General features: G+C 47.4%; 1 protein-coding gene across 1 annotated transcript in view; it reads left to right on the forward strand.

Moving 5' to 3' along the window:
* The window catches only part of ERI3 (ERI1 exoribonuclease family member 3), a 126,411-nt gene that overhangs the window by 10,688 nt on the left and 102,861 nt on the right, over window positions 1-12,862 (forward strand). The window contains exons 2-4 of the mRNA XM_009884671.1: window positions 4,394-4,510; window positions 10,379-10,438; window positions 12,675-12,766. Coding sequence (XP_009882973.1) covers window positions 4,394-4,510; window positions 10,379-10,438; window positions 12,675-12,766 — 269 coding nt within the window. The remainder of the gene's footprint in view (window positions 1-4,393; window positions 4,511-10,378; window positions 10,439-12,674; window positions 12,767-12,862) is intronic.

The raw sequence follows: 12,862 nt of genomic DNA on the forward strand, positions 1-12,862 counted from the left end.
CTGAAAGGGAGAGGAGTTTCATTTAGGACGGTTGGGTAGGGAAGGGCTGGTTTTAGACCAGCACTTTCACATGCCCTTACGAATTTTTCAAATCCCTCTTAAAAGGAAGTCCCTAACCATGGTGTGGGTACCCTGCAGCCTCCTGCTGCTGCTCAGCCCACTGGCCTGGGACAGCCAGGTCGCACGGGAGGGAGGCTTGCACGTGGAACCTTTTTTTTTTTTTTTTTCTTTTTGGAACATTTATTTATTTATTTTCTTTTTAAAGGCAAAAATTCTGAGCAAGCTGTCACACAGATTTGTTTGAAGTACCGTGAAATCATAAATGCAAGATTGTTGTAAAGAGGGTGGACCTGGTAATGGATATGTATAAGCCTCCGGCTCTGTAGGTTCCTATTGTTACCGTGTTTGGGGGCGCAGCTGAGGGGAGGGACAGGGTGCCGATGTCTTTTTCTTTAAGCGTGTTAATATTGATTTTTAGAAGCTCTGTGTTCCAACAATATAAATGCAAATGCCTTGTAATTGGGAGCCGCGTGCAGAATTTCTCAACAGAAAACATGTTCAACTTTTCATGACAATGAAAGGAAAATAAAAAGCCGCTTATTTATTGCTGGTGGTTTGAATCCTGGATTTCCTTTCAAGTTACTTTGCAGTGCTAAATAAAATACCTAATTGCAGTGCTCACAAAATTCAAATGGGTACATTTGTTCTTCTGGTAGCTTGCGGCTATTTGCAGCCTCTGGACACCCTCAGCATTATTTCAGCAAATCCATAACTTCTGGTTGTGCTGTAAGGAAAAGCTGGGGGTGGGGGGAAGACTTAGAAGCCCCAAATGCTGCTGGCACAAATCACCGCTGAAGCTGGAACGTGTACTCAGCGTTGGAAATGGAAATGGGTGAGGATCTCAAGGTGGCACTTATGGACGATCAGACTCTGATAAAAGAAAGGAAGAGTCGGCGAACCTCTTCCTTTTAATTCCCTCGTGCTGTTCACCTCCACCTTTCCCACCTGGGAAGAAGCAGCGAAGGTCTTTGACAGTGGAGATGGAGCTGAGCCTGTTGAGCTCACCGGGCTGCTGTGAAATGTGAGAGAGCGCCCGGCTGCCTTCCCGCCTCGCCGGCTGTTGGGGGGTTGTGTGTGTGTGTGTGTGTGTGTGTGTCTAAGAAATCACCATTTCATAATAATTACTAATGAAATTCTAGATCTGTAATAACATTTTGGATATCTAAAACAAACCATATGCTTGTAAAAAAGAAGAAAAAAAAAAAGAGAGAGAGGAAAAAATCTGGAAACAGATCAACTTTAAACCATAAATTCTTGGAATAGAGGCCTCTGTTGGTTTTTTTTTTCCCCTTTCTGTTTATATTTGATAGATATTTTTGTTTCTGCAGGAATGTCAACTCTTAATTTCATGATGTATCATGGGCTTAAGAAAATTGAATTTAATAAAGGCAAAAGATGAATGGCACCTTTAAAGGTCCCAACACTTGTCTTTATTAGCAGGACAAACTGCAGGGTCTCCAAACACTGCTTCTCTCCAAATGAAAGTTTAAATGAAAAGTACAGCAGTGTCACAGGTTAAATTTCATTGCAGGACTGGCTAACGTCGTTAGTGAGGAGTGGGGCTGATTTCATGGGGCTGGTATCTGTTGCCTTAGATACCAGTGGAGCAAACACTGCCAGAGACTGGAAAAAATCTCCGCTATAGGAAGCGTGCAGATAAACAGCCTTTTGGGAAAGGTCCTTTACCACTTGCTTCAAAAACTGACTAAATAAGCCCAAAAGAGCGGCTGCGCTTTCTCCTGAGACACTCAAGTCGCTCCTGGGGTTCCAGCCCCGCTCCTGGCCGTGCGCTTCCCACCCCCAGGCCTGCGGTAATTCTCAATACTGTTAAATTTTCCCCTTTTTTTTTTTTTTTTTTTAGTACGGGTTTTTATTTCCTCCGTCCGTCTTAATCCGACCCTCCTGGAAGTGCTTTTTGCCTTTGGTTGTGGAAGGCGAGCGAGCGACGCCTTTGTGTATCAGATCAGCGGCAGGGCTGTCTTTCAGTCTCGCTTTGCATCCAGCCACTTGATGGCCCCGGAGGATGTTTCTGGTCCCTTAGGGACTGATCTCGGCGTGGCAACGCAGCCCTGCTGTGAAATCCAGCCGGTGCGTGTCCCTCTCCGGGAGAGGGAACGCTCGTCTTGCCCTGCCGTGGGCTTGCCCGCTTCCACTGTCACCCCCTGGGTGGGATGGAGACCTAAGGGGCAACGAGTCGCCTCAACCCACTTTGAAAGATGGGGTGGTCACATCCTGGGGTTAAGGCTGGCTCACTTATGCCGTCCTGTCCGTTGCCTTGAAACTTTTCAGTCCATTTTTTTTCTGAACAGAAATTTGCTGCTTTCAGAACCTGTCTGTGGTAGTTGTTTTGAAGGGAGAATCAGCTGTGTCTGGCGTTTCTTCCGCAGATTTTCTCGTGTTGTCCTGGGCGGCTGAAGCTGGTGAGTTTGGCTGCACCACAACAGGCAGTCAGGAGCGATGCTCAGGTGTTTTGCCTCTGTGTCCTCCTCCCCTTCCAGCCCACAGGTGGAGTTTTGTCTCTTTCCTTGGGAAACTTGGTGACTCCCGGTGGGGTGATACGGCCGTGGGGAAGGATGTGCCCAACACTCTGCTCCGCTCTGCTGGCAGAGCACGCACCGAGTGTGGCACAGCCGACTGTGTGTCCTCTGCAGCTTGACTGCTTGGTGGCGACACCTGGGCACTTCAGGTTAACGCTTATTTTATTTTAATTTTTTTTCTAACTTTATTTTAATTTTTTTCTAACTATCCATCTCGGTGGCATGTGCTCCCCAAGTGCCCTGGTCTGGGCTGTGTGCCTACCGCTCCTGGGAGCCGCTCTGCTGCGGCCACAGGCTCTGACCACCGTGGAAATCATGCGTTTCTCCTGGCTATTTAAATTATTTGTTGTTTCCATCTACCCACCTATCCTCTTGCCCTCCCTCTGCCTGCCGGGGTGGTGATGTCATCAGCTCATGTGTATGACCTCACGATAATTTCCGCCTGCAGGTCGTGGGGTTTGCAGCCAGGGTCCAAAAGCTGTGTTAGTTCCTCTGCAGCGGCTGCATTTTCCACATGCTAATTTTACTCTCAGGAGTTGGATTTTTTTTTTTTATTTTTTATTATTTCTTATTTGTCTCTTCCAGATGTTTTCAGGCAATTTTTTTTGTTGTTAAACTAATTCCATTCATGTTTTAAAAATTTATGAAAGCGCTAATAAAAATGTCAAAGTGGTAAAAATGTTAGCTTTTGCTCTGCTTTGATTAAATTTTGCAAACTGTTTTTGAATATTAAAAAGCAATATTTTTTTTATTCTCTCTCCCTCTCTCTGTTTCTCTCCAGAAGTGATTTGAGAGGCTTGTTGCATGGATATCACTCAGCGGGCTCATTTGCACTCCAGAACCTTGGTGCCATGCATCTCTATTAAATAACATAGACAAATTATTCTTTAAAGACACCAAACAAATTGTCACTTCTGCTCTTACATTAAACTGGAAGGAGGAGAGGGAGTGGAGAAGGAGGGGGGTGAACACAAAGGATTTTATCGCTTTATTCAGTGGGTGGCTTTTTTAATTTCATGTATATTTTTTAATAATTGAGAAATCCATCGCAACTGGATTTGTTTAAACTTTTTATTAACAGGTCCATGTAAATTTTTGATAGCTGATTATTCAAATAATTGAACATTCTTCTGATGAAGAACGTTTTTATTTCTCTATCAGCATAAATTGGCTGCAAAGAGGAAAACGAAGCAGGGCTTGCTACTGTGCTGTATTCCGTAGGGATGGGTTTTGGTGGGGGCTTCCAGCTCCTCTCCTCACTCTGTTGGAGGAGAGCAGTGCTCCTGATAACTTTGGTTTCAGCCTCTCCTGGGAAAGGAGATGCTTTGTGCAGTAGCTCCCGTTGTCTGTCTGGTGGTGTCCTCCAAAGACAGCAGGGTGGAGAGGATGGGATGGGGTTTGGGGAGGGCACAGCCCCTGGGGTGTCCCTGCTAAACAGATGTGAGCCCGTGTCAAGTGCATCTCCACGTTCCCTGGGTGGTGCCAGACTGTCTTCCTGAGGTTCGGCTGAGGCAGCGGTGGGCACGGTTGCAGCTTTGAGCACAGAAGCACCCCTGCTGCCCGCCCCAGCTGCGATGAGCGTCAGCGCCGTCCTCCTCTGCGCTCACAGCGTTGGATGTGCTCTGCGCTCCGGCACCACTTTCCCCCTCCATAGTGCAGAGCTTCATGTCAGGCTTGTTTTTGTTTGGGACTGTCAGGCCCCTCTTTTTATAGCCGGCTTGCTAATAGGGATCATTTCCAGCTTCATTTTTTGTTTGTTTCAAATGAACAGCTGCTTTTCTTTTTGCCCCATTCAGGAAATCATCGAATTCCCTATCCTGAAGCTGAATGGCAGGACGATGGAGATCGAATCCACCTTTCACATGTATGTTCAGCCTGTGGTGCATCCCCAGCTTACGCCCTTCTGTACAGAGGTAAAGTGCCAAGGTTCCCCGGTGCTCCAAGAGTCTCCCTGGGAAGCAAGTTTCCATTGCACCAGGGGCTGGGGTCGCCTCTTCACGGTGCGGCTGCAGGGCAGCGTGTCATGCCAGCCTTGAGTTAAGGACAAGGGGAATCATTTTTTGTCATTGCAGTAGCGTGTGAAGACCTCAGTTTGGATTCATAAATAACTCTAGCTATGATCTGCTAACTAAGATCAGTTGTATTTACGACTAACGAACGTCTGACTGAGTGACCACAAAATAAAAGCACTCATGTTAGCTGATGCTCAAAATCCTGTAGCTTCTCTGTAAGCTCTTCGTGATTGTGTTGCGCTGCTCTTTGGTGGGGAAGGTCAAATTGAGCATGGTCCAAAGGAAAAAAGTGTCATATGACTGCATGGTTCAGAGGCACTAAATGATTCTGCCGTGGGCCTGCCTGGTTGGGATTTGATGAGTCCTTCAGAGTGCTAGGGTAACCCATGTCTGTATTTTTAAGACTTTCTTTTTGATGTCGTGCTTGTGGCGCACTCGAAATGATTGCTGGAGAAGTAGCCTCTTGTTACTTGGTTACTCTCATTGCCGAGGACAGCTGCTCTCGAGCTGCGGCCACCTTTCCCCAGATACAGACGAGAGGATGAAGGTGGTAAATGTGATCCCTGATGGTTCAAAGGAATAGGGGGGCAGGGGTTCCTTTGTGGTTTTTTGTTTGTTTGTTTGTTTGTTCTCTTGATTCAGCACAAAAAGTTAATTGTTTCTGCAAGTGCATTCTTCCTCCCTGCTGTAGCCATCAAAACAAAGTTTCTATGTCCTTTTGCTTTGGGCTTTTTTCCTTTTACTCCACTATTTCGATGCTGGCCAGCTCAGTGACTAAAGTACTGACTGAAGGGAATCTGGGTATCCAAGTTCTTCGTTCTGTCCCGGTCTTATCCAGAATCATCGAAACCGTGGTGTGTTTTCCCCGACCTCCGTGGCTGCAGGTTTAGGTCCTTGAAGCGCTTGTTCCGTGTGTACTAACTTGATGAGAAATGACTCCTCTGTGTTAGGTGGAGTTCCCTCCAGGACCAACCAGCCCCTACTATATTTCTACATTGTAAAAACAAATACTTTTCTTTTTTTTCATTCTCTTGTAACTAAAAACCAGCTGAAGGTATTTTATTTAAATGTATTAAAAAAAAAAAAAAGACTAAGCACAGAAAGCATTATTCCCAGGTGAGGTGCTTTCAGAAAGCTATAAATGTGTGAAAACAGAGGGATATAATGGAAACGGTTTTGCAATCTTAATACTAGAGGACTGGACAACTACTTTGGCTGTCCATATCCCCATGAGACTTGCTGGACATATGCTCATACAAATGTGATAAATCTCACAGCTTGCACCTGATCTTTGCTAAGAGCAGCGTCACTTCTAGAGTAGAGCCCAAAACGTCCATTTTGTATGTCATCTAAATTCTAGAGAGAAGTCATCTTGCTTATTAACTCCCACCAGAATCCCTTTTTGTGGAAATTCCTCTGTTGTGTCCTTCCCTGCCCTGCTGCTAAAGGTTGCAGCTCTGTTGTTGCACGAGAATCTGCCTGACTTGCTTGGTGGGGCTGTCCTCGCCGAACGGAGCCTCCAGCCTGCTACAGCGTGAGGACATCGAGAGGTTCTCTGGATGCCGAGCTTGTGACCGAATCATTCAGCCCATCTAATGCTCCCACACCGTAGTGCTGGTTTCTCTCTCTTCTCTTGCTCAGGGGAGCCTGGAGCAGTTGTTTGTGTCTCTGCAGGTTTGTGTCTCCTACGTGGAGCCCCCGAGCGAGCGAGGCTGTGTGTGTGCGCGCCAGCAGGAGTCCCCAGGACAGGCATGGGTGTCCCAGCGGCAGGTTCTGCCGCTGACTTCGGTCTGGTGTCTTGTATCCAGAGTTGGATAAAACTGGGCAGTGCTGAGGTCAGTGGGCAAAATGATCGCAGAACCCACACCGGTGTCTTATTGGCGGCACAAAATGGTCCAACTTGCCAGGTTTGGCAAGTTCTCTTTTATTAACAGCATGGGTTAGGGAGCTGGTTTTAATCCTAGCCTGGAAGCCACCGGCTCGTGGGCAGTCTCCTGCTGCACCCGTGCTGCTCACTGCACAGCATGGCCCCTGTCTCTCCTGCTTGGTGGTCCCCTTGCCTGTTGCAGGGACTGCCATGAGGTCCAGGGAGTGGGATTGTGCTGGAGGGGTAACTGGGCTTGTCCCTGGGTCCCATATCTGGGGTTTACCCTGAAACCCTGCCCGAAGAGCCACAGGTGAGCTGGTTGTACTGAGGAACTTACTAAACAGTTGCAAAAATACCCTTTCGTATTTGCAGTGACTTTTTTTGTGGAGGCTGTAGTGGCTGTGTAGAGACCTGTGGGGTTGGTGGCTCCTGTTAGGAGGTGCAGGGGTCAGCCCCATGCCGCTGGTGTAGGTTCCCCTGAGTCCCCAGGGACACAGCCGGGGCACGCTGTGTGTCCAGCTCCTGCGGAGCCACTGCTTGCACAGCTCCAGCGTTTGCCATTGACTTTCAGCCGGTTTATATTTTCTGAAAAATACCCATTTTGCTAAATGCCAGTAAAGGGCTTTGTCTAGGCACCTCTACTTACAAAGGGTGAGATTTATTGGCCTCTTTGTCTACAAAGAAAGACCAAGCCTGATTATCAGATTGTACACCAGAGACAAGTGCTTAGGTAATCAGCAAACTGTCTTGGAGTAGAAATACGATGGTTTCCCAGATAAACTCTGTAGGAAAAGCAGTGGTGTTGACATTACACGGGAGCCGCTCTGCTGTGCTGCTGCTTTCCTCCCGGCTCGCTGCCTTTGCCAGGAAGCAATAGGACTGCTTGGTATAGGCTGTGTGTGGGAGGATTACTGGTGGTGTTCAGTGTTACTTCTTGGGTCTGGAGTACCTCTCACATCCCTCTTCCTTCTTGAAGAATTGAGCACAGCACAGGAAGGGTGTCTGCAAGGGTGGAGAGCTCGTGGTAACCCTCAAGGCATCCCTTTGCTTAGCTTTCAGGGTGTCTGTGCTCTCCCCTGGCTACAGGAGGTTCCTCCAACTCCCCACACCAATGGCCAGGAGCATGTCTTCCAGTGCTGGCTCACTCTGTAGCCCTTGTCTGGTCCCCTTTCTCTTGACCTGCTTCTGTAAAACAACAGGTCAAGAGGCTTGGTTATGATGAGGGTGTGCTGAACATTTAGACAGAGAAGGTGGAAAGTGCTTGCAAGTGTGGTTAAAAGCTGTTGTTAGGTATGTAAAGCTCATCATGCCCTTTTGGAAGATGCAAGTGGTTTGTCTGATGCCCAAGAAAGTTCATGCCAGGAGCTTAAGTGAAAGATTCCCTCTACACAGGTGCTTGTACAGGCTTTTTCATGGTACTTTGCTCTCTTTTTATGATTAATTTTTATTGATTTTTTTTTCCTGAAGGAACAGACAATAAAAGTACAAAAAGATAAATGCCTTATAGCTTGTTGATGTTCCCAAGTACCATGTGCTTCTCAGGATAGCCAGTGAAACTTTACAATTGTGCAGTTTTATGTTTTTATACTTTGTCAAAGCGGCAAGACCAGATAACCCGTGCAGAGACCCAGTGCAGTAGGTTGGGTGTTACACGTGGACGTAACTGAAAACAGAAAGGATCCGAAAGGGTGAGAGTAATTCTGGTCCCTTTTGAGCACTCTCTGGCCTGTACTGAAATGTCCCCATGGAGAAGGTATATCCCTTTGTATTCGTGTGTACGATTTGATTTCTGCAGCGTGAATCTTGCATGTGTGTGTGCTTGGTGACGTGTTCTTGTACGGCTGAGTTGGTACTTTGCTTGGCCTGGCAGGGGAGGAGGGAAGGGGTCTTGGGCGAGATCAAGCAGAGACTCTTTGGTGGGACTGTGAGCCCCTGTCCCTTCCTGTGCCTTCCTGTCCCTCCCTCCCCCTGATGGGAAATGTCTGGATAATGCCATTTCACCCCATCTGACCACGGCCATCAGGGGTGCAGCGCTCAACAGATGCAGCCGTGAAGATACCCGGAGCAGTAGAAGCCATTACATCGGTGCTGGCTGTGATACCAAGAGGTTGCCTGTCATCCTTTCCCAAAAAGCTCATCTTTCAGCCACTTCCAGAGGTTTGATTTGAGTTGCCCTCTGAGCTTTGCAGTAGGCGAGCTGTCCACCTCTGCCGGGCGAATGCACGGAGAGAAAGATGGCAAGAAAAGCAAAAAACAAGCCAGTGAGCTTCAAAAACTGCTCTAAAGAGCTGTGCATTAATCTCTCAAATCTATTTGCTTCTCAGAGTATGGGAAGGCTGTAGGTAGCAGCTGTTACCCAATTAAAATACAGATTAATATAAAAACAGTTTCTGGAATATAAAAGAGTGTCTGTGTCCCTCCACTTCCTTAAAATTCCACCTCATAATGACTTGATGAACTTGAGAAACCCACCTAGAGGAACTCTGCATTCTTAAAATTAAAATACTTCCCCTAAAAGGTATCCATTACAATTCCATGGAAGTCACTGTGAGAAAATAATCTTTCCACTTACAGCTTATTCAGTGAGTCAGGTATTTGGTATTCATTAAATGTAATTACAGTTTAATTGGAGTTTAATCTCTTTTTTTTTTTTTTTCCTCCTTCTTCCGAGTTCAGTGCTGTAAGCCAAGCAGCCAAAGAAACAAAGAGATAGAAACCATTGAGCTTCTTTCGGTTGCCACACATTTAATAAAGCAGAGCTGCGTGATTTGTAAGAGGACTTGTGTTTTACGAGTAGGTTGAGCTGGTCTGCGTGGAAGAGTTATTCCTGGGTGATGGGGGGACTGTCAGCACCTCTCCGCTGGATGCTGCGGCTCCTGGATGCTTGGATGCGTGTGCAGGCAGCAGGGCACGCTCCTAGGCTGTGTTCGACCTTTATTTTATGAAAACGTGTGAGATGCGTAACTTCAGGAAAGTGCCATGTGAAGTGAAATCCTGTGGTGTGCACTTGTTTTAATAATGATTTTTTTAATTACTTGGGCACATTGATGGCAAGCTACTGACCTCCAATATTCAATATGTTAAAAGACGGTTTTGTCAGTTGGAAGGCAGACAGAAAAATTATCTGTTTTCCATGTGCCTCAAGCTGTCCTGGGCAGACACAGGCAGAGGCCCATGAGACTGCATCTTTTTATGTGTGTGTCTAGCTTTAAATAGCCAAGCAGTCCGGGTGCGGTCAGTAGGAGCTTTTCCTAAGGAATCTCCTGAAAACCTGAGTAGTCCAGGATTCTGGAAGGTGGTGGTTTTCTTCAGATTTCATTCAGTTGTTTTAAATACAGTGCCAAAATGCAGAGGGATGCTGTGATGGACTATGGGAAAGCACATGTGCTGTCTGCCCAGCGCAGGGGAGGATGGCTGGGTCCACTCTGGGTCTCACTTACCACTGTTGTCTATTCTGTTCATCTACCACTGCAATTTTGGTGTCACTGTGGTAGCAGGTGAATGACCAGAGACCCCAGTAGTTACCACTGCCTGTGTAAGTCAGGGCAACATCAAAACTGGTGAAACGTATATTGAAAAAGGGCAGCATTTTGGGCATTGTGCCGGTACGTGAAGTGGAGGGCACCACTGCTTCCCAAGTGCATCCTGCCCCATTGGGAGTTCGCTGTTTTATAGTGTGGGTAGGAGCCCCCCTACCTTTCTGGTTTTGGGATGAAGCTGTGCCCTTGCCCGTGGCTGGGGAGCTGCCAGGGTCGCTCTGCTGTGGCTGGCTCCTCAGCGATGTCTGTGTGGGTCACAGGAGCATGTTTTGGTTGCAGCGAGATGGACAGGAGAGGAGACCTCTCTAATGATCTTTCTGAGTGCTGCTCTGATGCCTGCTTTCTGTTTGTCTCTCGTTTCAGCTGACTGGGATTATTCAAGGCATGGTGGATGGGCAGCCGAGCCTCCAGCAAGTGCTTGAGGTAAGCAGAGTAACCTTTAGTTCCCGAACTCTGACCTCTGGTCCTGTCGTCCCCCTTGCTGAAAATCGAACCGCGTAATTTGACTATGATTACAGCTTCATTAGAATAACATTTGCTGTCACGTTGGTGACACGCTGCTGAGAGTATTGAACCATTGATCTGTCATCTCCAGCTGTTCATGTCAAGGGTGCTGACAAGATATCCAAACTCCTGCCAGTAGATAGGAGAAGAGGCGATTCTTGCTTGAGCCAATTTTAAAGCACCAAGACATCACTCAAGACCACTGCTCCAGGAGCTTCTGCCTTCGTTTTTCTTTCCCCTCCCTTAGCACTTTATTAAAATAATTTTTTCTACCTTTTTAAATGCTCAATAATACATCTAGGATAGGGAGAAAATGCCTCTAAAATCTAATCTGGAGGATGTGCGAATGCAGATATAGCCCTAATAATGCCATCTGCTTAATGTTGAATTCCTACAGCGTTTAGGGCTTAATTAGCTTGGAAGTATTTCTCCATCAATAGCTTTTGTTGGTAGTCAAATAGTGAAGGAAACCTCCTCAAGCAGAGCCCGCTCGGGCTGCAGGTTGCTGTTCGATGCATTGTCTCTGTCAGGATTTCCACTGCTGTGTTACCTAATTGTTCCTAATCAGAATAATTGCAACAATTGCTTATGTGAGGAAATCAAATTAAAGGCTTTAAAATCCTCCATGGAGACAGCAGTTGATGGGTGCTCACATCGGGGAGTTTAGAAAGGCTACCGCTGCTGTCCCTCGCTCCGGGGAGCCTTGTGCGGGGCTGGCTGGAGGATCCCGGCAGCCCAAGGGAGGCAGAAGTGTAGCTGAGAGGCTGGATGGGATGCTGCTTTGGGGGGAGCTTTACTCCGGAGGGCTGTTGTACAGTCGGTCGCGGAAAGAAGCACCGTCCTCTGCCGCAAAAGCTGCAGCAGTGACAGGAGGCCGAAGACGGTGTTCTGCAGAGGTGACATCTCTCATCCGTGCAAAGCCCCAACTCTCCCTGGTGCTCTCCGGAGAGCACGTAGCAGCGGTGCGTGTCCCTGAGCATATGGATGCTTGTGCCTGCTTCCCCTGGAGGGAGAGCCCTCTTTGCCTGGATGGGTGAACGTACATTGCCACTGGCGTATTACAGAGAACGGTTCATTCTGTTTCTACGGGAGCTTCTTAGAATGTGGAAACATTTCTGTAGAATTTTTAATATTTTTTTTTTTATTTGGACTGAAAAGGTGTTCATACAGCAGCGTGTTTCTAGGCTAAAATGAGATTTGGGTCAGGCAGCTTCTGGGGCACGATACTTTGTTCAGGAGCGGAAGGTGTGGAGAGAGGGAAAAGAGGAGGGATTTCTCTTGCTGAAGCACTGGAAATGCTGCTAGTGAGGCTGCATAATAGCAGCTGATTGCCTGTCACCTGCCACCGGAAGATTTTAGGCATGTCATTTGCTAGTTCTAGCTGGAATAAATGTCTATGCAGGGGTTTTAGTCAAGGTTAGTGCCTCCTGGTTAGTCCCTGAGGTGGATGTGCATCCTTCAGATTAACGTGGCCCATTTCTGAAGTGGATCCAGAACGTTTGTCCCTATGGGAAGTTGATCAGAAATAGCGGATTCACTTTAAATCCACACTGTATCCTGAACAAGCACCTCCTCAGAACTGTAAGGAGGAAAGAGACCCAGTCTGGAGAGGAAGGGGATGCGTGGCTGTGCTTGTGACTGCTGCACAGTGCCTGTATGTGCCCAGCCCTTCCAGTTCTTCCCTCTCCCATATCCCCTTGGAGCTGTGTGAATTGGGGCATGTGAGAAATGCTACAGGTGAGAGATGCCGTCCCAGGATGCCCGTGTTCTCTCCTCACTGCAGGGGACACGAGTTACGCTCACTATGAGCCCATTTGGTACTGGAATGGGAAAAGTGGAGGAGCAATGCCAGGTAACGGCACAGTTGTATCGTCCTCTTAACGCTGCACAACTTCCATCCCTCCATGAGCAGAGCTGCTGCGGTGTCTGATAAGATCATCTCTGCTCTGGTTGCCTGATGTCTCCTATCAGAAATCTTCAAAGGTCCAAACGTGCTGTTGTTGAGATGGCAAGCAAAGAGCAAAGAGAGAGAGGGAGAGGGTGGATAAGATCACAATTTTCTTCTCTCTTGATTGCAAGCAGCTTATCTGAGTTTAACTGTTGTGGCTCGGCCTCTCTCTGCAAAACTCATCCCCTTTTCTTGCCTTCCTTTCAGAGGGTTGACGAGTGGATGGCGAAGGAAGGCCTCTTAGATCCCAGCGTCAAGTCGATTTTTGTGACCTGTGGAGACTGGGATTTGAAAGTGATGTGAGTATGGAAGGGGAGGGAGATTTTTCTGGGCTTTATTGCTCCATGCTTGCCTGTAGTGTGTGCATCTCTGTCCTTACAAGCCTCTGACTGTCC

The sequence above is a fragment of the Charadrius vociferus genome, unplaced genomic scaffold (genome assembly GCF_000708025.1).
Source record: "Charadrius vociferus isolate BGI_N301 unplaced genomic scaffold, ASM70802v2 scaffold163, whole genome shotgun sequence".
Taxonomy (NCBI): Eukaryota; Metazoa; Chordata; class Aves; order Charadriiformes; family Charadriidae; genus Charadrius; species Charadrius vociferus.